This window comes from Trichophyton verrucosum, assembly GCF_000151505.1.
Source record: "Trichophyton verrucosum HKI 0517 chromosome Unknown contig00203_1.f1.exp, whole genome shotgun sequence".
Lineage (NCBI taxonomy): Eukaryota > Fungi > Ascomycota > Eurotiomycetes > Onygenales > Arthrodermataceae > Trichophyton > Trichophyton verrucosum.
In genome coordinates, this window is record NW_003315519.1 from 43,218 (window position 1) to 64,889 (window position 21,672).

At 49.9% G+C, this 21,672-nt stretch overlaps 10 protein-coding genes across 10 annotated transcripts; 3 read left to right on the forward strand and 7 right to left on the reverse strand.

The window, feature by feature from the left end:
• Positions 1-575: 575 nt before the first annotated feature.
• On the reverse strand, positions 576-1,294 carry TRV_02222 (uncharacterized protein; the record flags this gene model as incomplete). The annotated part of the gene is made up of 2 exons (XM_003023601.1): positions 576-908; positions 995-1,294. The coding sequence occupies 2 exons, from the start codon at positions 1,292-1,294 to the stop codon at positions 576-578; spliced, it is 633 nt and encodes a 210-aa protein (XP_003023647.1).
• A 568-nt stretch (positions 1,295-1,862) lies between these two features.
• Positions 1,863-5,412, reverse strand: TRV_02223 (uncharacterized protein; the record flags this gene model as incomplete). The annotated part of the gene is made up of 4 exons (XM_003023602.1): positions 1,863-2,127; positions 2,188-2,861; positions 2,919-3,293; positions 3,346-5,412. The coding sequence occupies 4 exons, from the start codon at positions 5,410-5,412 to the stop codon at positions 1,863-1,865; spliced, it is 3,381 nt and encodes a 1,126-aa protein (XP_003023648.1).
• A 799-nt stretch (positions 5,413-6,211) lies between these two features.
• TRV_02224 (uncharacterized protein) lies at positions 6,212-7,703 on the reverse strand (the record flags this gene model as incomplete). Its single annotated transcript, XM_003023603.1, has 4 exons — positions 6,212-6,306; positions 6,363-6,620; positions 6,695-7,246; positions 7,304-7,703. The coding sequence occupies 4 exons, from the start codon at positions 7,701-7,703 to the stop codon at positions 6,212-6,214; spliced, it is 1,305 nt and encodes a 434-aa protein (XP_003023649.1).
• A 1,492-nt stretch (positions 7,704-9,195) lies between these two features.
• On the reverse strand, positions 9,196-9,762 carry TRV_02225 (uncharacterized protein; the record flags this gene model as incomplete). Its single annotated transcript, XM_003023604.1, has 1 exon — positions 9,196-9,762. The coding sequence occupies one exon, from the start codon at positions 9,760-9,762 to the stop codon at positions 9,196-9,198; it is 567 nt and encodes a 188-aa protein (XP_003023650.1).
• Positions 9,763-11,202: 1,440 nt separating this feature from the next.
• TRV_02226 (uncharacterized protein) lies at positions 11,203-12,960 on the forward strand (the record flags this gene model as incomplete). The annotated part of the gene is made up of 5 exons (XM_003023605.1): positions 11,203-11,764; positions 11,840-11,908; positions 11,963-12,365; positions 12,450-12,804; positions 12,868-12,960. 5 exons carry the CDS (start codon positions 11,203-11,205, stop codon positions 12,958-12,960), a joined length of 1,482 nt encoding a protein of 493 aa, XP_003023651.1.
• A 1,307-nt stretch (positions 12,961-14,267) lies between these two features.
• Positions 14,268-17,415, forward strand: TRV_02227 (uncharacterized protein; the record flags this gene model as incomplete). The annotated part of the gene is made up of 6 exons (XM_003023606.1): positions 14,268-14,404; positions 14,430-15,309; positions 15,408-16,186; positions 16,248-16,825; positions 17,014-17,135; positions 17,317-17,415. 6 exons carry the CDS (start codon positions 14,268-14,270, stop codon positions 17,413-17,415), a joined length of 2,595 nt encoding a protein of 864 aa, XP_003023652.1.
• Positions 17,416-17,705: 290 nt separating this feature from the next.
• On the reverse strand, positions 17,706-19,971 carry TRV_02228 (uncharacterized protein; the record flags this gene model as incomplete). The annotated part of the gene is made up of 3 exons (XM_003023607.1): positions 17,706-17,852; positions 17,920-18,113; positions 18,168-19,971. 3 exons carry the CDS (start codon positions 19,969-19,971, stop codon positions 17,706-17,708), a joined length of 2,145 nt encoding a protein of 714 aa, XP_003023653.1.
• A 90-nt stretch (positions 19,972-20,061) lies between these two features.
• Positions 20,062-20,568, forward strand: TRV_02229 (uncharacterized protein; the record flags this gene model as incomplete). Its single annotated transcript, XM_003023608.1, has 2 exons — positions 20,062-20,314; positions 20,459-20,568. 2 exons carry the CDS (start codon positions 20,062-20,064, stop codon positions 20,566-20,568), a joined length of 363 nt encoding a protein of 120 aa, XP_003023654.1.
• A 259-nt stretch (positions 20,569-20,827) lies between these two features.
• TRV_02230 (uncharacterized protein) lies at positions 20,828-21,181 on the reverse strand (the record flags this gene model as incomplete). Its single annotated transcript, XM_003023609.1, has 1 exon — positions 20,828-21,181. The coding sequence occupies one exon, from the start codon at positions 21,179-21,181 to the stop codon at positions 20,828-20,830; it is 354 nt and encodes a 117-aa protein (XP_003023655.1).
• A 62-nt stretch (positions 21,182-21,243) lies between these two features.
• On the reverse strand, positions 21,244-21,357 carry TRV_02231 (uncharacterized protein; the record flags this gene model as incomplete). Its single annotated transcript, XM_003023610.1, has 1 exon — positions 21,244-21,357. A coding segment is annotated over one exon (114 nt), but the record flags the coding sequence as incomplete, so codon positions are not given.
• Positions 21,358-21,672: the final 315 nt, after the last annotated feature.

Sequence of the window (21,672 nt, forward strand, 5' to 3'; positions counted from 1 at the left end):
GATGACATAGGGTCGACATACCTGCCGACTCGAAACTAACACTCCATGGAGTATACCAAGCGAGCGTTGCTCAAATGCTCCAACGCATAGCTAAGAAGACTGCAAGGTAGTCCCCAACGGCCCTTGACCGACTGAACCTTTCCTAGGCAATAAGAAAAGGAGGAATTGCATTCCTAACGGTCTTGTCCCACGTCTTTTTGGTCTTTCTACCCAGGAGGAAGCTCGGGTATATGTCCTGATATTTATACACAATATTCTCATGGACACCGGTTCACAAGACTTGCGGTGTATTTCTAAATGACTTACAGAGCTCTTACTTTGCTACCCAACAGCTGCATATTCTTGGATAAAAAAAGGCTCATATGAGTGACAATTATATCCATGCATGCTTAAGAACTTATTGATTCCTAAGTTGAGATTCCAGCCATTGTGTAATTGCAAATCCGTTGCTACAAACGCCGTAGTCGGCTAAACAGATCGCTTCCGATGCCGCTAGATAGTGAACAAGGATGAAAGGAGAGTCGTCCACACATGACCAAAGAAACAGAAATTAAGAGAAGAGTTCCATGTTGATACTATTGCTGCTGCTCTTGTTTCGCAGCCCTATCTTTCTCTAGCATTTTTCTCCTGGCGGTAAGAATCATTTCGTCCCGTCGTTTCTGCATGAGTCTCTGTCTCTCTTCCTTGTCACGCGACCAGGCACTTCCTTGTCGAAGTATTGTGGAATCACTAGAAACAGTACCAGTTCCAGATCCTTCCGTAGATTCATTATCTATCTTGGACTGAAGGTTATATCGTGCAATGAGGTTGGTCGATACTTGTTTTGCTACCTGCTCTGCGGCCGTAGATGTGGATTCAACTGTGGGTGTTGAGGTGGCTGGAATCTGAGGTTGGAACGTAGGAGGAGGCTACAGAAGAGTGATAAACCGCACGTTAGCAGGGTTGTATACATAGCAGACACACAATCAGGGCTAGGCGATTGATTCCAACTCACCGTCTCTAATCCTCTTCCCGTTAAGATCCGCTCTGTTGTGGCCGCCACGCTTCCGCCATTCCGCTGTAAATCCCACATAAGTTCTCTCCGTGTAAGCTGAGGGAACATTTGAGCTAGATGGTCTAGCTGTACTGGATCGACTGTCTGAGCTCGGTTTCTCCCTCCGTGCGCATTACTGTCATCTTGGGACGCCGAGCGTGAGGAGAAAAACCACCGAAAAACGAAGAACGAGACAACGGCGAAGGTAAGGAGGGAAGGAATATTAATCGAAGGCTCAGATTCAGCCATGAATGAGGACATCAGAGGATATCTGAGATCTCAGCGAGTTGTTACTGCTTGGAAAACACAGTAGCTAATGCGACCTCAGCTCGGCGGAATTTAAGGAGTCACGCGCGGAGATAATGCGATAGAACAAAAACGTCAAAGGTAGTAAAAAAGATTGGAATTAAATCGGAAACAAACGTATTAATACTCTCTCCTCCACGGGTATCGAACTGGTGATCCTGACGAGTGGTTGGAGTCCGTCATTGACATAAGAATCTTAGTGTGGCGTTGATGTGTTGGGAGCCTCGAGGCAAACAAATCAATTTAAGTTTCGCGCTTATTTTTTATCGACAAAGTTTTTATCCGAATTAGACGCAGACAAGTAGACTCTTGTCCCTTATATGCAAGTAACTAAATAAAGACGTATGAATATACGGGGCTTCAGGTTGAAATGCATTAAATTCGTCAAAGAGGCCTGCTAATAGACCGTGAGAGTCTCGTTCACTAGGTACATAGCTACATACAATGCCATCCGTAAACACCCAATCCCCAAACCATGAAATGATATCCTGCAAAAAGACAAAGGGTACCGCATGAGAGTCTATTACTTTAAGTCTGCCGGAGTTAGTGCCTGTACCATACTAGTACCTTCACTGAATCTCGTTCTGAATATCCGGTTGGCATTTTGAAACATTCCGTCCTTCAAACTGACGACTATGAACTGCGAGCCCTTGAAACGCGTCTTGATCAACCGACCAATATTCTGTGTATGAGACAAATCCAAAGCAGCATCGACCTCGTCAAGAATATACATCGGAGCGGGCTTGAATTGCAGAAGTGCCATGATGAGAGACAGTGCAATCAGAGATCTATGTAAAACAAAGCATTAGCGAAAGTTAACAAATAAAGCGACAATTGGGATAGCTTACCTTTGACCACCACTGAGTTCTGTTAAGCTCTGCTTCCAGACTTTACCCAGGCTGACCTTGACCTCAAGACCATCGCTGATCTCTTTCCCTTCCGGAGGGTCAAGTTTGGCAAAACTGCCAGGAAGAAGCTCCGAAAATATCTGGCCAAAGTCTGCAGTGACTTTGGACCAGGTCTTATGCAAAGCCTCTTTCTTATATTCATCCAAACTAATGATTGTCTCTTCGATCTTCCTCTTGTCTCTGATGACTGTTTTCATCATGTTCTTGAGAGAAGCCTCCTTCTTCTCAACACTGTCGATCATGTTCATGACCTTTGGGTTAATCTTCTTCTTCATTCCCTGGAACCGCTCCGTTACGTTCCGGAGAGACGCTTTACATTCGGCGATATTTTGATTCTTGAAATCATAAGGGGTATTTGGCCGACCAAAGCTGTCTTTCTCCTCGGCGATCCATTCATACTCGTTCTCCATATTTGTCACAAGTTGGGCAGCACTTTGTTGGTCTTTATAAACCTTTTCAAGTTTGTGGCCGAGCTTTTGAAGTTCCAAGGCCTCTTCCGTTATTCGTGCAGCTTTGGACTGTTTAGCTTCATCCAAATCCCGGAGTTCATCGTCGAACCTAGTGAGCTGAGCTTGTTCATCTTCAAGTTGAGCCTGGGCAATATCATGTTTTTCCTACATTTATAACGTTAACACTCCGCTTTATCAGATGTGAAGTTCTATAATACTAACCTTAACTCTTGCTTGCTCCTTCACCATTTCCTCAACCTCTTCCACCTGAGCTTTCAAGATCTGCTCAGCTTCCGCCAGTTGCTCCTCAGCGGTTGTCAAATCACTCCCAGCTTGCTCCGATTCCAACCTGGATGCTTGGAGCTCCTTCTGGAGGGTCTTGACTGAAACAGAGTTCTTGCTAAGGGACTTTTTCAACGATTCGAGTGAGGACTCAAGTTCTGCAAGCTTGCTATCCTTGTTATTGCTGAATTCACTCATGTCTTTCTCAATTCTTTTAATATCCTTCGATGCTTCAGCGTGACGAGCTTTAGCATCAGTGATATCATTTTTCAATTGGGTAATGTTATCCCTCATCTCTTCCACGGCGTGAATGATCTGGGGGAACGTCAGCTGGCTTCTCAATCAGTATAGCGTAACGTTCACTTACAGAAGACGATGAATTTCCATTTATCTGCTCTTCCGTCAATTTAATCTCGTGGATCTTAAGATCAAGCTCCTGCTTAGTTGAATGAGCAAGATCCATTTTCTTCTTCTCCCTGGCCATGGTATCCTGCAGTATATGGAGGGCTCTCTCTTTGGCTTTCAATTCCATCATGATGCCATTCAATTTTTGCAAGATAAGGAGAACACCGCTTGAGTTTGGGGCACTGCCACCAGATAATGTCCCCGAAGGGTCATAGACATCACCTTCCAGGGTCACACTCTTCATACGAACAGCAGGGTCAAAGGTCACCTTCTTCGCTGTTGCTGCATCATGACAAATCAAGGTAGAGCCAAAAACATATTGCATGGCAGCAGTAACCTCCTCATCATAACCTATCAGTGACAATGCAAGATCCACCTTTCCAGGAGCCAAATTGGTTGCCGCCCCTATTTTCTCAGCTGATGCCTGGAATGCAGCTATCTTGTTCAAAGGGATAATTGTAACGCGTTTTCGAAGTTTGCCGTTCTGCAAAAGTGCTGTGCCAGTTTCTGCAGTATCGACAACCACATTATAAAGACGGCCTCCGGCACAAATTTCAAGGGCAGTAGCGGCTTCGGAATGGTTCTTGTCAAGGGTGAACAGTTGTGCAACCAGCCCCTTTACTTTGGACCTGTTGAAATCAGGGTAAGGATCCGAATAGTTGAAATCAATGTTTGCAACCCTTCGTTTCAAGCCATCAGCTTCACTTCGAAGGTCACGTATGGCCCTTTGGAGGTTTGATTCCTCCTCGTACATCCTCTCCTCCTTCCCGGGCTCAAATCCCTGTTTCGCCAGTTCTGCCTCAAGCTTTTGAGCTTGCTTTTTCAGAGATTCTAGGTCTTTCAATAACCCTTTATTCTGCTCTGCAGCTTTTTTTGCCCTGGGTTCCTCCTCTTTGATGCGCTTTTCCAAATGAGAGATCTTGAGCTTTGCTTGCTCCTGTTCTGTGGCAGCCGCACTGGCACGATTTCTGGCATCTTGAAGCTGCCCTTGATAACCGTTACCTTGGCCCTCTTTCGAGGCAACACCTGTTTGCAACGTCTGCAAGAGCTCCTCCTTTTGCTCTACCTCAGCGGTCTGTGCATCAAAGTCTGCTTTGGCTTTGTCATATTGTGCCTGTAGCTTGTCGTAGATTTGTTTCTTCCCTTTCAGGTTGGCTTGCACCTCGGCGAGAGCTTTTTCTGCGGCTTCTTTCTTACTCGTCTCTTCGCCCATGCTAGATTTTTTCAAGTCAATTGACGTCGACAATCTAACCATCTCATGAGAATAACTCTTCACTTTATCTTCCAACGCCTGGAACTTCCCACCCTTTCTCAATTCTTTGTCGCGCGCCTCCTTGACTTTTTTCACGTCCTCTTCCAGATTCGCAATTTCGCCCTTCAACCTAGTCGCGTTCGCTTCCAAATCTTCAACCTTTTGTTTTCTCTTGTCGACTTCTTCTGCGCTCAGGCGTAATCGTTCCCCGTACTTGAGATAGTCATGGGCAACAACAAGCCTTGTTAACCGTTCAAGATCACTTTGTGTTTGCTGGAAGTCAAGAAACGCTCGCTTCTCACCCCTCAGCTTTTCCAGCTTGGGTTCGATTTCCTCTTGCAATAATCCCTCGATCTCCCGGACTTTCATTTCCTTCTTGGCCATTGTCTTCGCTGCCTTCTCTTTCCTGTCCTCAAACATTCGGGTTCCAGCAGCTTCCTCAATCATAGCCAATATCTCAACAGGCTTCATATTCAGCACTTTTGTTATCCGGCCCTGCATAATCAGGAAGTTCGGGTTATTTATATTTAGCTGCACGCTCTGAAAAAGGTTTTGGACCGTTTGTTGCTGTGCGCGGTGGCCATTGATCAAGTACTTGCTCGTTCCACCTAGAACTATTTGCCGAGTGACTGAAATCGTGGCGTACTCCTCGAATCCAATTGGTGATATCGATTTATCGCGGTTATCGAAAACAATTGTGACGCTGGCTTTGGTAACTCCGGCCTGGCCTCGCTTATATATAAGGTCTTGTAGGTTTTGAGCGCGGACGGTGCTCATGTTGGTAATACCGAGCACAAAACATATGCTGTCAAGGATATTGGATTTACCACTACCGTTAAGGCCGGTAATAGAATTGAAGGATTCATCCCTATCCGGGAATCCCGGGCATCAGCCTCACAGTTGCAGTGAAGTAGTGAGAACGCACATGGTGGGGTACGCGAATGGGCTCTGTAGACGCTGGACAATCCTATCACTCACCACCCAGATATAACCGTCCGCACCGCATAGGATTTAAATCCCTAATTTGAGACGTAAAATTAGCCAAATCCAGTCATTGACATTTCATTAATTCCGCTACTTTTGGGTTATTCAGCCGCTCACATCTATGATAACCTCAATAATCCTCATCGTCGCGTCCTGCTATGTCTTATTCCGCAAGAAAAAAAAAGAAAATCGACTCCCAAAAATGAAGCGCATAAAAGAAAGGAAGGACCGAGCAATCAAACCAAGCGAATGGTTCTGTATTTCGCGCAGCTGCTTGTTATGCAACGTGAACGGTTGATGTTTAGCTGCGGCTCGAACTTCGCTGTGTATTTACTTTTGTCTTTTTTAGGCTAAAACAAAATAGGTGACCTCACCCGGCACGTGATCTAGCCGCCAGCCGCCAGCTCGTCCTACTCTGATATAGACTAACAAATGGGAGAAAAGTGAAGAATATTAAAAAACATACAAAGCAGCACAGAACTATCGAATTTCTTATGCTAAATCCATCCCCCTTTTAGGGTTGACTAACCCTGCATTACCTCCAAATGGGAAGATTTGTAATAGATGTTGGTATAAACATTTCTCATCTACATTACTGGTCCTCACCAACGAGAGTTTCTCCCTCTTTGAGGCCTTCGACGACCAGCTTATGACCCTCACATCGTTCGTAGATGTCCCGAACGTCGTCTGTTAAGGGGGTCAGTTCCTGTGTTCAAAGAATCCAGACAGGGAGAATAGCTTACCAGTTGTGGTTTCGAAGTGGCTTGTCGAATCGTAGCTCTTCGAGATGTAAATGTTATCGCTCTTGCCATCCTCAAGTGGCTCGTAGAGTGGGATGGGAGGGCCCATAAACATCTCCTCAATCTTGCCCAGGTGGTCAAGACCTGGCTTGAGCTCGAGGTGGTGGTTTGCTTCGCCTTCAGCAATAGTAGAGACAATGGCAATATAATAACCCTTGGGACAGACGTTGTGGGCAGACGAAACCATGGCGATATAGATATCTGGATACAGAAAAAAGAAAGCAGGGAGATTAGCTAGGCCGAACGACTTATAAGATGGTAAAGCGGAAACATACCGTGCTTTCTTCCAACTTGGGATTGAGGAATGATGAGTTGAAGAGAGTCGCTGTCATCGGTCTTATCAATGGGGTGGTTCAAGATGCAGATCGCTTTCAACAGATGACCAACAACCTTGGTCTTCTGAGGGAAGTACGAAGGGTCGGCAATGATCTTCTTGGTCTTGGTGGTGAAGGTGAATCCCTCACCAGGCTCACCTCGCTCCTTCATAGTAGCCTTGATGCCAGACACCTTACCATTCTCATACAAGACCTCGTCGACGTTCGCGTTTAACATGTAAGTTCCACCGTGGATGGCTGACAAGCGAGCAAAGCCCTGAGGGAGCTCTCCCAGTCCGTAAAGCGGGTAGATGTAGGGAGACTTTCCGTATCGAGCCATGGAGTTGACATACAATCGAATACGGTTGATGGTCTCAGCAGCCTTCCCGGATTCGGAGATGTAATCGTCAGACTGGTACAAAGCCATGGAGTGTCCGACAAAGTCGCGGGTGGTAGTCTCGAGTGAGAACTTGTCGTATACATCCTTCATGGTGCAAGTGGCCATGTTGAGTCCTAAAATTACGTTAGGACCCATGGTGAATATCTGTGTGTCAGGGATTGTCTACTGACCCTGGTGGGTGGATGGGTTTTGCTCATTGAATTCTCCTACCCACTCGAGAAACTTCTTTGCACGTCGTTTCTCGAACATGCCCATAAGAGAGGATCGGAGAGCTTCACCGGCATCTGAGGGGACCTTAGCAACAGTAGCCTTTGGTCCATCTCCCTGTTGAACGTAGCTGCCAGCAATCTGCCTGAAGTCAAGATATTTGGTAACTTCGGTCGAGACGAGGATGTTGGTCAACTCTCCATTGGACATGAGGAGCTTTGGGACCAAATCAACATTCCAATCGTTTACTCTGCCATATTTCGCCCATGGCTTCTCATCCGGCTTGAAAGTCCTGAACTTGCGGAAGAGCTGACCCCCTATGTCAGCTTTGGCGGTGAAAGGAGGGGCTCCTTCACGGTACATACAGTTTCTATGTTGACGGAGGCTGCTTCACTATATTATCACGGTGCATTAGCATATATTTATGGTCAAACAGCCAGGATTGGAGGCACGAACCCGCCATAGTGATCGTTTCGGTCGATGTGAAGGACCTTCTGCCCCTTGACACTCAAGACGCTGTGTACCGACGATACTGCAGTTAGCGTACAACCCGACTAGCTTCACAAGCAGGAGATGGCAAGGCTATTTACCCTGAGAGGACACATTCCGTCAAGCCTAAGGAGTAACAAGTCAGTCAGGGACAGTTCAGCTCAACCAGCAGTACAATACAATAGAGCGAGCGAGGTGGGGTTCTGTAGGTCCTACCTGTGCCCATCACAATAACGTCATACTCCGGGGACATTTCCTCCATCTTGAGAGGTACTTTCTTGCTTGTCTTGGAGATATAGATGGTTGGACGAGAAGTAGAGAAACCGAGAGCTGAGGCTGCAGAAGCTTGGGGAAGATGTGGGTTGGGGAGAGGGAGGAAGAAGAGGTGAAGATGGGTAACTTAGCAAGTCAACATGGATGCCAGCAAAAAAAAAAGTTAACGCTAAGAGTGTTTAGTCTGGGTGCTATCGAAACGGCCAGCAGCCAAGAGGGCATCCATGAACCAGCCCCTGGACAGGCGACCGTGAGAGGTGAAAATCGCTGCTTAAGGCGAGGATAGTACTCCGCACTGGTAATAAGCATGTCTTACTCTTGTTGGAGCCTGCGTGGCTTTTTGTTTTAGAGACATTAACTGTTCAATTAAATAGTAGTGTACATCATCAGCCACGGGTGATGGATTGTTATACATTTGACTGTTATACATCTGAGGGTTGCAGGAAGGAGAGAGCAAGCATTGAATCAAGACCGTAAGATTCATGCAGAAACGGTGGGCTAGCTTCTAGACTTTGCTGCATCCGCCTTAATGTCCTCGACCGGCACCTCTGCAGGCATAGCATCCTCCTGCGCCTCGGCAGTTTCTAGGAGCTCGTCTTGTTCTGGTCGGTAGCCATTATTATACAGCTCACGAGCCTCCGACCAGGCATTCCACCGTTCTCTTAGGACATGCTTGATATTGTTCTGTGTAACGACGATCTGCAGTTTGATATCGTGTCAGCCATTGACCAAACAGAAGTGATATAAACAACATATAGATAGCGTGGAGTATAGGCAATGATCAGAAAGTAAGTATCCCAGTAGAATCATACCGAGAGGGTTTAAGCAGTCCCAATCGTGACTCATATCGGCGAGTGAATGGGATTCATCATAAAGAACGCTTTGGCTGGACGGGGGGGAAAAAAAAGGAAAGGTGATATGCTTACCGTCTTGTCTCTTTCTCCGGCCTCGTACTCTCCGTATCCAGTCTTTAGTCTGTCTCTTTCATAATTGGATGTAGCAATCCGGTTACGCTCCTTTACACACACCCACCATAGACAGTGGAGGTCATCCCATGATTTCTGGCGCAATTCTTGAACGGTCCAGGAGCGGCCTACAATGTGGCATTGGTCAGTACAAGCTGAGGGTTGATGAATTGGAATCGTCTAGGAGGGCCCATACCATGCGCATGTTCCTGCTCTGGGGTGGGAAATGCCTGTTTGTTTGGAAGAAAGAACTCCCAGAGACCATGTTCCGGGTTGAGGACACGCGGTTCATGTCTTTCTGGGTTCTCTGGGACTGGTAATTTGAACTTTGACACAGACAATCGATGCTTAAGCCCGCTTCTATGAATGGCAGAGACGCCACGATTCTTGTTCCGATCTTGAAAGGAGGCAGAGGTTGAAAATTTGGACGACCGCGATACCGATATTATGGGGGAGTAGAGGGCAGGAGCAAGGAAGGGGGGAGGCAGCTCGGCCAGCGAGAGGCCTCCATGGCGAGCCAGGTGAGCAATTGAAACCTTTGGACGCATCTTGAAGCTGTTTGAAGCCGGTCGAAGGAGATTTTTCACTTCTTCGACTTCTTCTTGATGTTTGTTAGAGGATGAAAAAAAAAAGCTGAAGAGAAGAAAAAACTCAACTTTCCTTAAGAAAAGTAAGTGTGTCACGTGTTTGATCATGTGACCATTCTTTTTTAACCACTTGATCCCTGTGGTTGAAGCGATAAGAAGGAAGAAGCCAAAGTTGTCGATGATCAGGAGAGAAGAAGGTAAGGTGATGTGTTAGGAGAGAGGTAAAGGGAGCGGACGGGGAAGGAGTACGGGCCAGATGTATTGACTGCTCCTGGCCATGATGTCGGGCTGTCGGGAGATAGTATTCTATAGAAGCGGTCGAGCAAGAGGCCGCTTTTTAGCCACTCCTCGACACAGGCAAGCGGCCATCTCTTAACTAGTTAGTCGAATAAGTGTAGAATTAAGCTGCATTGTCTACCGATGGCCTGCTGCTGCCTCCCATATGTTCTACAGCATCTTTGAAATCTAGAGGTAACAAAAAGCCTTATATATAAAATAAGCTGTTAAGTGACTGCTGGTTACCTTGGATGGTCCGTGCTTTGCTAACTAACTTATCGCGCCTCTTCCTGATGTGAGCCGAAGGTTTGCTGGCAAAAGATGGACCAATTTTAACTGACACTCACACCCAAGCTTCCGGCAACGCAAGATTCACCTGAAACCCCTCGAAGAGACCATCATTGGTATCGCGCTGTATTCTATATCCTTCCTTTATTTAGCTGCACCCTCTAGCTACCCCATTACTCCTCCTATCGGCGCACTTAGTGGGCACAGGAGCTCCCTCCGCCAGCATGAATCGGCCAGGTAGGAAGATACTCCCTATACTCAAATGCTGTCCCGTGTACAGTTACTCTGGGCCATGTCAAGACAGGTCTTGCCTCTGATCTGGTCGAGCTGCTCGTGCGTTTGTCTCTGTGCTGGAACGGATACCTATACGAGACATATCCTGGCTCCAGAAGACGTCCGCCAGATGTCACAGCTTATATGCCCTTGCTCGAACCCTTCAAAAGAGTACGCATGGCTAATAGCTCTTCGTTTATACTCTATAGGACCAGGCCAACAGGCTATCCGAGGCATGTCAGGCTTCCCGGCCCAACAACAATCACAGAACCGAACCGCAAACGCTGCCCTATTATCCGGCCGGTTACCAAATAGCCAGATGGGTGAGGATGACGGAATCATTACCTTCTGTATCGGAGACGGACTTTGGCTGATTATAACCTCTCTTTATTACCCCGGGTAGGCGGCACCTCTGCGAACTGGGGCTTTGGAGTACCAATGGGTAGTCAGCAAAGAACAGTGAATCCCATGGGCTCCTTTGCACAAAGTGTAGGCGGTTCACAGCCTGCTGCTCCCCTTGACCTCTCGTGAGTAGCGACGACTCTCTCGGCACTGTCTTTGTCCTCCTTTAAAAGGCCTTTCTTCTGTTGTTTATTTTTGTTTGTTTCTTTTCTCCTTTCTTCTTCTCCTTCGTCTCTTATTTCTTCAGCAACGTTTGCCTTGCCAGCTTGATATCCCACCGTTGCTAGCATTGATACCCGCCCCCTGGCTATGAGGGCAGATACCAAAGCTGGCCATTCCGGCCGCCACTACAAGGCAAAGCCTGTGCTGACTCTCGACCTCGCGTCTCTCAGCGAATTCCCTTCCCTCTCTAGCGGTCCGCAGAACACCACACCAACCCCTGGACAGGCCATCTGGGGCAACGCAGGCCAACGTTCAATCCAGCAGAGTCATGGGCAGAGACAAGCACAAGGTTCCGTCCCTCCTCAAGCTCCCTCACGAGAATCACAGCTCCAAGCCCAACAGGGGCAATCTCAGGGTCAAGCTCAGGGCCATGATGACCAGTTCCCCTCAACAACGCAGTTTGTCACCCAGCTTGATGATTTCCGTAACGGTGTCCAGGCCATGGGCCAGATGTCCGGCAACAACCAGCCGCAAGCCGGCAGTGTCGATGACTTCCCTCCTCTGAGCAAACAGTCTGAGCAAGGAGGGGCCATTGGCAACTATGCCTGGTCTATGGGGTTCACTGGCTTCTCTGCCCAGACGCGTTCGTCTCTTGGAAACCAGCAAGATTCCAGTAGAATCGCATCTCCTGCAGCTGCAGGCCCGTCTGGTAAGTGAGCATACACGTACACGATTTCAGCTTGGATATATGTTCATATGTTTGTTTTTCGTTTTTTGGTTGAAGGCACACCAGGACCGCGGCTACCAGCTGGCCAGAACCAGAACGGGATAATTGGACAAGATCACGAGGTGAGTAGGTGACTATAAAACAAAAAAACATTTTGATACTCGTCCTTTCCTCTTCCAGACGCGTCCTATTGGCTAACCGCATCGCCAAACCACCAAAACCAACAGGACAACGCTCAAGCCCAGGCTCAAGCTCAAGCTCAAGCTCAAGCATCCATGATGAGCCAGCGCGGCATGGATCCGATGCAGCAGCCGCAGCAGCAGCAGAACCCAGCCCAGATGCAGTCCTCTCGCCAGCAACAGCAGCCACCGCAGCCATCACAGGCGCAGGCTGAGAACGAGGCGCATGATCCCTCACGAGCCGGCCAGACAGCCGAGCAAGCCTCGCTCTCGCAGATGAGCGAACACGATCGGTTCGGCCTAGCCGGGCTTCTACGCATGATCCATAGTGACAGCCCAGACGTTGCGAGCCTTGCTATCGGCCAAGATCTGATGAGCCTTGGACTGGATCTGAACCAGCAGGAGTAAGTATCCGCAGACGCCCTTGGATATGATACGCCAATTTACGCGCGATGGCCTGCTGACTCTGCATATATGTAAAAAAAAAGACCACTGCATCAAACATTTGCATCGCCATTTATCTCATCTAATGTGTCCATTCCACTACGGCCAGACTTTACTCTGCCTGCATGCTACAATGTAGCCAATGTCCAGCCACTGCAGAACCGTATACCCAGCTTCAGCGATGAGACTCTGTTCTACATATTCTACAGCATGCCGCGTGATATCATGCAGGAGCTAGTTGCAGAGGAGCTCATGGGCAGAAAGTGGCGTTACCACAAGATCGAACGCGCTTGGCTGACGCGCGATGACACTTACCCGAACCCCGTTGAGGTTGAGAGAGGTATCAGCGAGCGTGGCGTCTACCTGTGGTGGGATACCAACACCTGGAAGAAAGTCCGAGTAAGTATACATGGCCCCCAATACCACTGCATGTTGTTTGCATCGGCTAATTGATGCATATAGCGTGAATTCATTCTTCGCTACGCCGATTTGGACAACCGTCTCGACCCAGGCAGAAACCTTGTCCGAGGAATGCCCTTCCCCCAAGCCACCTAAACCTCTCCGAGAGTCTACAGTGTACTGAGAGGGCTTACGACTGTGTATGATGACTCTGTTTTTTCTTTTTAATGCATGTTTGCCTGACCAGATAATTTTATTATCTGAGGATGCTTCGGCATCTCCCTGACAGGCAGGAAAAGGTCGTACTATAGGAACAAACTTCTGTAGATAGGCTTGAATGGACAACGTTATCAAAAAGAAACTAAGAAAGGGCTAGACCCTTCCCCCTCTATCCTCGGTATTGATAATCTTATATACTGTACGTCTATCTCTTATGTATGTCAATTGATGTCTTTCTTTCTTTTCTACGGCCAAGTCCGCTACAGCTTCAGCTGTGTATCCATCGGCGTACTGGCCTTGTCATGCTCTCCCAAGACACACAGAGCACCGGTATCCGCCCTGCGAATATCGGCCCGAAGCAACGCCAGCCGTTTGCCAGAATGCACGAGTTCGCAACTGATGGAAATCTCCGTTCCCTCCGGCGCGGGTCGTAGAAACGTCATGTTAAGCGACCGACTCACTCCACCGACGGAGAAATATCCTCCTAAGGCAAGCAGTAGAGTCGAAGTGCACACGTCAATCAGCGTTGTGGCACATCCGCCGTGCAAATTTCCAAGACCATTGCACATCTCCGGAGCTACGGTTGCAGTGTAGGTGACGCGGGCAGGGGGACCGGAAGTCGCTGATCCAAAGCGGACGTGGTTGCGGAATATGTCACAGCTATAACCCTGGGATGCGCGTTAGTATATCGAGAGGTGGGAACATCTTGAGTGCCATATGAGAACGGAGGGATGCACATACTGTGTTTCTGGGGTTGAGGACGATGGCATCGTACATCTCTACGATGCGCTCTGTGAACTCGTCTGCCGCCATTGTGTTGTATATGCGTATGGAGATGAATTGGGACCTTTTTTTCTAGCAGAACATATAAGTGAATGGAGGATAGAGCCCTCCAGGCAGCGACGAAAGCTGAAGGAAGCGGCTGATGCTATTCGTATAATACGGCGTCCAAGATAACCTGAACTACATGGAGAAGGCAGCCGAGGTTAGATAGTGATAGGATAGGCTATGCTGAGACTATGCTGGGTTTGACCAGCTGAACACAGCCATCAGACTGGCGAATGGCATATACCCAAATACCGACGGCTCAAGCAGCCACTCCTCCGGGGGAGCATGCTCTTGAGAGTAGTTGAGTGTCAGTTAGCTACGCCATGCCTAAGAGGATCTCGATGAAGCCAGGAGGAGCCCATGTGATAGTAGGCCTATTGATGGCAACACACAGACAGATCGCACGTAAACCAACAATGACACCCGAAGGCCACCTTCGAAGCGTCAAAGCTATTCGAGACAAAAGAAGAAGAATAACAAAGCTCGACTTCGTTCATTCTTCATCTTCATTCAAATTTGAACAACACAGGACACAGGACATGGAAGAAAAAAGGTCATATCACGTGACCGGCGCAAAGTCGAAAGTTGAAAGTTGAAGACGAAGAAGAACAGCTTCAACTTCAGCTTCAAACGAGCAGCAGAACAGACATTGATACCCTTGAAGAACGCCCTCACAGCACCACTTTGCAGCTGCAGACGACTCGAAGAACTCGCAGAATCCAAAAAGCAAGAGCCACGTTCCGAGAAGTCGAGAACAATTACACACCAGGGTCGCCAAACATGGCGAGCTCCGACGCCGCGCAGACCGACCCTCTACTCGCACTCAAACGAGCTCTGAGCTCCTCCTCCAGCGGCCCAGTGCTGACGAACTCACCCGAACTATCGACAGAGCATGCAACAGATGACATCTCCAAGGCGACACACCTGTACCTGACACAGCCGATAGCACAGAGCATACCGCTCTCGACGCCGACGCGGTTCGTCTCGGCGGCCGCAGACCAGGCCATTGACCTACGAAGCATCTACTTTGCGTGGCTGAAGAAAGACGTGGCTATACCGGAGTACATTGCATCAGCGCAGGAAGTGAACGATGCGCTGGGCTCTGCGGGAAAAGTGCTGAATCTGGTGTTTGTGGAGAAAGTCGACTTGATCAGTTGGCTGGAGGGAGCGTCTGACGAGAGCGAGTACATTAAGCCGCTTGAAGGGAAAGAGGCGGGAGAAGCAGCGGGCGAAGCAGGCGACGCTGCTGCTCCGGCTGGTCCTGCAGCTGTATCCGCGAAAGAGGCAGCAGATGTAGCTGCGTCAAGCGTGCCGGCCAAAGCAGCTGCTGGAGCCGTTGGAGCCGGACCTTCCACGAGCCGGGCCGGCAAGACTGTTGATGCGCGGTTACAAGCTATATATAACGGCGAGCGCAAGCTGGGAGACAGAAACACGGTGCTACGAGGCATCAAGCCGACGGTAAGGCCAGCTTAATTCCTTTTTTTTTTAACTCCCCAACCTACCCAAAATGAAAACTTACCACTGACAAATATTTATTTGCCTTGAACTCTTACCAGGACTTCTCACATATTCGCAAGACAGCCGAGCTGTTCCTGGGCCGCAACAGGAGCCGAGCCGCCGTGTCGTCGAAGGGCGGCAAACCCACACCCACGCCGGGACCAGGCAGCATCCCGAAAAAGCCACTTGACCCAACAGCCACGCCCTCGGGGACATCCTCTGCCTCGTCATCGTCCCGCCGGCCCAACCCGATCATCCTGGTGTCGCCATCCGCCTCCTCCCTACTACGCATGTCGAATATCAAAACCTTCCTGACAGAAGGCATCTACATCCCGCCCGACCATCCTTCGCTCGCCAAATCCACCAACTCCAACCTACTACATCTCTCGCGCGCCCTACAGACGATACCCGACACTTCTCGGTCTGCCACGGCGCCTGCCGGTGCAGGAGTAACTGCCGGAGCCGCCAACACGCTCCGCAAGCCCACGCTGTTCATTCTGGTCGATAGCACCGCGGACTTCAAGCCGGATTACTGGAACCGCGTGGTAGCCGTGTTCACGACGGGCCAGACATGGCAGTTCAAGTCGTACAAGTGGTCGACGCCGCAGGAGCTGTTCAAGCATGCGACGGGCATCCACGTCGGCTGGCGAGGCGAGGAGCCGCCGCGGGAGGTGAAAGGGTGGGGGAGAGGGGTGCGCAGCTTCGCGATCGACCGGTGGGATGAGAAGAGCGCAAATGTCCCTGGGGGAGGGGCGAGATGGAGAGACCGTGGCGTGGTGGAGGGTATCTGGTCTGCGATTGAAGAGGGCATGAGGGCTCGAGGATGGCAGGCAGGCAAGTAAGTAAGTAGACAGACAGACAGGCAGACAGACAGTTGTTTTGATGGAGGTCGGGTTTAGCTATTTCTGTATCTTTTATAACTTTGTGTACCTGTTCTTGTTCGGTGGGTTTGGTTTTGTGCATGCATGTATATGTACCGTTACTTTTCCCATCATCTCAGTCATCATTAGAAGCCCGTTCTGGCGTACTTACATAGCTGCAGTAAGTATGTATGTTAGGTATGTACCTATAGCAGGATCTGATTATTATATACCGCATCCGACGCCTGGCGTGATGTCCACATGGCAAGCAGCAAAGGGGGGCCCCAGCCAGCCAACGAGAAGAAGCAAAAAAGGGGGTGTTGCAAGTGCCGAGTTTGCGAGCCATGAGGCCCCAGAAGAAGCAAAGAGAGCAGAACATGGGTTTTTCCTTTATTTTTCCTTTTTCTTTTCCTGGGCTGCTATCGATCGTCGGCGATCGCAAGCCGAGGCTGGAAAAGTTAACCTTGGGGTGTTGCGAATAAGAAAAGAAGAAGAAGAAGAGAGAGAGAGAGAAGCGTATGTAAGAGTATTACGGTTACAGCCCAGCCCAGCCAGCCCAGTCAACCCCCAGTCACCTCGGAGAGCCAGTAAGGTGGTGTGGACTTGGGTTGAGGAATGTAATTTTGAGCTGAGCTGGAGATGAGCTGAGATGAGATGAGCGAGCCGATGGAGTCGGGCGAGGGTTTGAAGAAGAAAATAGTGGATATGATAATATACGATTGTTTTATGTGGGATGGAACTAGAGCACAGGTAGATGACATGATGATGGGGTGATGCGATGCGATGCGATGGAAGGATGGATCAGATAGCCCGCCTTTTGCCGCGTTGGAGATGGAAGAGAAAAACACAAGTAGACAAAAAGACAGTAGTAGGAAGGAGAAAGAGAAGCGGGAGGAAGAGAGGAAGAGAGGAGGAACAGGAGGGATGGTATTAGCCATTAACAGGAGTAAAAGGGGGGGGGGGGGTGGAAAGTGGTAAGTAGATAGATAATAGATACGCCATCCGAATGCTTTCTTTAGTATGTCATCTCATGTAAGTAAGTAGGAAGGATATGTAAAAAAAAAACGTGCAGAAGAAAGGGAGAGGGGAAGGGGGTATGTATGTATAGCAGACAAATGAAAAAAAAAAAGAGAAAGAAGAAGGTGATATAACGACCAAATCGCTCAAGGGTCAGAAGTCTATGAAGAAGATAAGAAGAAGGATATAATAAAAGGAATAAAAAAAAAAAGGGAAAAAGACGTGAGAAAGTGAGGAGACGAGGAGATTCGTGAAAAGGTGGGGGGAGGGGGATACTTTTTTCAAGAGATGCGTTAAAGATAGAAAGGACATTTTTTGGTTGGTTGGTAGGATGGATGGATTGATAGTGCAAGTCGCTGTTTGTGCCGTCTAAAAAAAGGAGTTCCGCGCCGTGTCCGTGGTTGTACGTCAAGAAAGAAGACAGAGAAGAAGAAAAGAGGTGAGAAGGAACGAATCAGAGATCTATCGGGATCGGTGGGTCTATGATCGGGTACTTCTGCTCATGGACCGTTCGGGCAAGGGGGTAGGCGAGTATGATCGGCCGCTGGTGGTTGGGTTGAGGTCAAAGTCGTGCTCCTGGAGGACGGCAGCATATTTCGGATCACGAGCGAACTTCGGCACGGAGTCCTGGAATTCGATTAGATAAAGATGAAGTTATTGGGAGGCAGGGGGGTATTTAACGGGATGGACCTACGGAAGACATGAGTTTGAAGACGGAGAGCTGTGCGGCTTCGAACAGCTGGACGACGTCGGTGAGGGACTTGACCATGGAGGCGTCGTCGCCGACCGCGCGGGTCATGCGACTGGCCAGGCTGTTGCGCAAAGCATGGTCGATGTTCAGCTCGCATGGCGAGCCTGGAGCCAAGAAGGCATTATACAGGCCTATCACTGTTAGTACGACACTTTAAAGAAGAAAGCAGTTTAAATAGTTAAAAGACCTACCGTAAGCACTGGCGAGGGTCTCTCTGACGGTGTCCATCTTGGAAAAAGCGCCGGCCTTCTCGGCACGGCGGTAGTTTGCGGTAAAGTCCGAGACGTCGAGGTAGAAGGACATGTTCTCCTCACAGAGCGAGTAGCGCAGGAACTCTCGGAAGAGCAGCCGCAGGGCCGGGTCCTGGATGATGTGATGCAGTCTGGCGTTGTTGGAGTCTCTGGGAGCCACGGCCGTGGTGGGAGCCGAGGAGGTCGAGGGAGTGGACGAATTGGGCGGGCGTTCCCTGGCTATCCAGCCGCAGATCCGCTGGCCGTGGTCTGTGACGCCGTAGATGGCGTTCTTGGTGGGCTGGAAGAGCGTGGCCGACGGGTCGTGGGCCATGTACGACTTGTCCTCGAGGAAACAGGCTATCATGCCCTGGCGGACGAACAAGGAAGCGATCTCCATGGTCTCGCGGCGGTCGATGGTGGTGCAGCAGTCCATGAGCCATTCCATGGCAGCTTTGCCGGTAAAGGTGTTTTGGTATAGCTTGTCGCCTATCTTGCGCTCGCGGGCCATCTTGACGCCGACGACGCCGTTGGTGTAGTCTGAGAGGGAGTCTGAATCGGAGGAGGAAACGGAGGACTTGATGTTGGGCCCGTCCTGGCCGGCAAAGCGACGGAAGATGACCTCTATGGTCCCCTTGTCGTTTGAGATGGCGTCTGTGACACTGTCTCGCTCGAGGATGACGAGCTGCATGGTATTCCGGGGGCTATCGATGATGTCCATGATGTGGCGGGCGGTGATGCCGTTCCGCTGGCAGAAGCGGTGCAGGATGTTGATCCCCTTGGGAGTGAGCTGGTAGAGGGCGCCCTTGAGCGGGAACTGGGAGGTGAAGCGGCCGTCGACAGACTCGATGAAGCGAGCGTCGACGAAGCGCTGGCAGACGCTGCGGGCCATCTCCTTGGCCATGGAGAAAGTGGTGGTTGTGGTGGTGGTGACGATGCGGGAGGGATCCTTGGGGTCTGGCATGCGGTTGGACTGGGAGAACTTGAGGGAGCCGAGATTGTTGATGGCCTCCTCTGCGGTGAAGGTGTGTTCGAACTTTGAGAAGCGCACGCGGTGCGTCTCGAGCTTGAGACTGACCATCAGGGTCGAGAAGAGGTCCTTGAAGTCGCGGGTGAAGGGGCGCTCATCGGTGGTCATCCGGAGCAGGCGAGAGGATGTCTGGTGCATCTTGGAGGCGGACTGGCTCCCGGCCATGGCTGCTGCTGGTGGCCTGTCGTCTGACTCCCAGCTGTCCGGGTCTCTGAAGGGATCTTCTTCTTCTTCTCTGGTCTGCTGTAGCTGTAGTTGTAGCTGCTGCTGGTGCTGATGGTGGTGGTGATGTTGGTGTTGGTGTTGGTGGTGTTGGTGGTTGTGGTTGTGGTTGTCGGCCGCGGCGGGTCTCCCCAGGCTAAAGGCAGACGAGGTCTTTTGGATGGCAATTGCAGCAAGCGAGCGCCGCGACGAGCGAGACGTATGGGCAAAGAAGGCCTTGCCGGTGGATGAAGAGGAAGAAGAAGAAGGAGAAGGAGAAGAGGTAGAGGCTGACGGGTTCGAGTTCGAGGTGGAGGTCGAGGCCGCAGACGGGGACGAAGCCTTGCTGCCAGCGACCTGGGAGTTGCTGGAGTTTGTGCTGCAGGAGTTGGCGTTATGATGATGATGATGATTACTGCTGCTGCTACTGTTGAGGCTGCTGCTGCTGGCGATGTGGTCTTCGAGCGGGATGTAGGGCCGGTGCTTGAGATGCTGGTGGAGGGAGTTTGATCTGTCGAGCGCAGGCCTGCTCATTGAAAGAGATGTTGCAGGAGACTATACAGCGGGAGAGGAAGAAGAGCTAGAAGAGGAAGAGGAAGAGGAAGAAGAAGCAAGGGGCCGGGGATGGCAGGGCAGGGCATGAAGGGATATTATCAAAGAGAGAAGAAGAGAAGAAGGAGAAGAAGAAGAAGCGAGAGAAGGGAGAGGAAGAGGAAGAGGAAGCGGAGATTGATGATGTTTAAGGACGAGGCAGAAGAAGCAGCAGAAGCAGCAGCAGCAGAAGAAGAAGAAGAAGAAGAAGAAAAAGGCGAAACAACGTGGTGGAAACTCTCTTCTTTTTCTTTCCTGCGTCCGTCCCTTGAGCGCTACACACTAAGTAAGTAGACTAACTAACTACTTGCACTAACTAAACTCACCCAGACAGGGCCTTACTTTCTAACCCTCAAACTTCGTCCTTTTTTTTTCTTTTCTTTTCATTTCTTTTGCTCTTAAACTAAAAGCCCAAGCTAACTTACCTTAGCTCGTCGTCTTTTATCGTCAACAAATTCACCTCCCGCTGGCCTCCCGCTGGCCTGCTGCTGGCCTCTTCTTCTGCTTCTTCTGCTTCTTTTCTTCAGCCAAGCCAGTTAAAACGAGAGAGAAAAGGACAAAAAAAGGGGGAAAAAGCAAAAGCAGCGGTAAGATTACGTGACGATACGAGGGAGGCAGCCCCAGCGCGTGGGCGCCACGACATGACAGGGATTGGGCCTCGGGCAGGTAAAGTAAGGAAAAACGTGGCTGTAAGGACGTGACAGTACATGACATGACAGTACGTGACAGTACCATATGCACCTGCGCCGGCGCAGCGGAGCTTCTTCTTCTTCTTCTCTTCTTCTCTTGCTCTCCTTACTTACTCTTCGACTTCGACTTCTTCTTCTTTCTCTGACTGACTCTGATACTTTAGTCTCTCTAGCACGCCGTCTAGTCTTCCTCCTCTTCCTCCTCTGCTTCTCTTCTCAGCTACTATTACTACTACTACTACTCTGAAACTGGCTGAAACACGACCCGCCCGCTGCCCTCGACCGCCGAACCGTCCAGGGGGGCCTTGTCCCATCTCCATCCCCCATGCCGACGCCCATGCCCGTCCCTTGTCCATCGCCATGCCATGCCTTTCTCCTGCCATGCCGCCATGCTGTCTGTCCATGCCCATGCCCATGCCCATGCCTATGCCTATGCCTATGCCTATGCCCATGTCCATGTCCATGCTACGGTGTGATCGGTGCTCAAGGACTCGACTTCAAGTCTTTCACTTCTAGTCTTTCACTTCTATTCTACTTCTTCTTCTTCTTCTTCTACTTCTAACTTCTTCTGTTTACTTTTCTTCTTCTCCTGACTCGCTTCTTCGTCTTTTCTTCTTCTTCTTCTTCTTCTTCTTCTTCGCTGCTTCGGCCGCCTCCGCGCTCCGCCTGCTTAGTCAGAAAAGCGGAGACGGCCCTCTTTCTCCGCCGCAAGCACGTGGTCTCACCGCCTCAGCTTAGGTAAGTCGGCCACGTGGCACCAGGGGCTAAGCCGCATGCAGTTAGTCTGCTCGATGTTCGATTGGGAAAAACTTCGATAGTCGATTAAGTCGATAGTCGATAGAGATGCAGACGATGGATGAAGGATGGAGATAGAACATATATAAAAGATGGAATAAAGGAAGTTAGCGAGTACGGGGTAGGGAGAGTCGCGTGGTCTTTTTTCCATCGCTTTTCT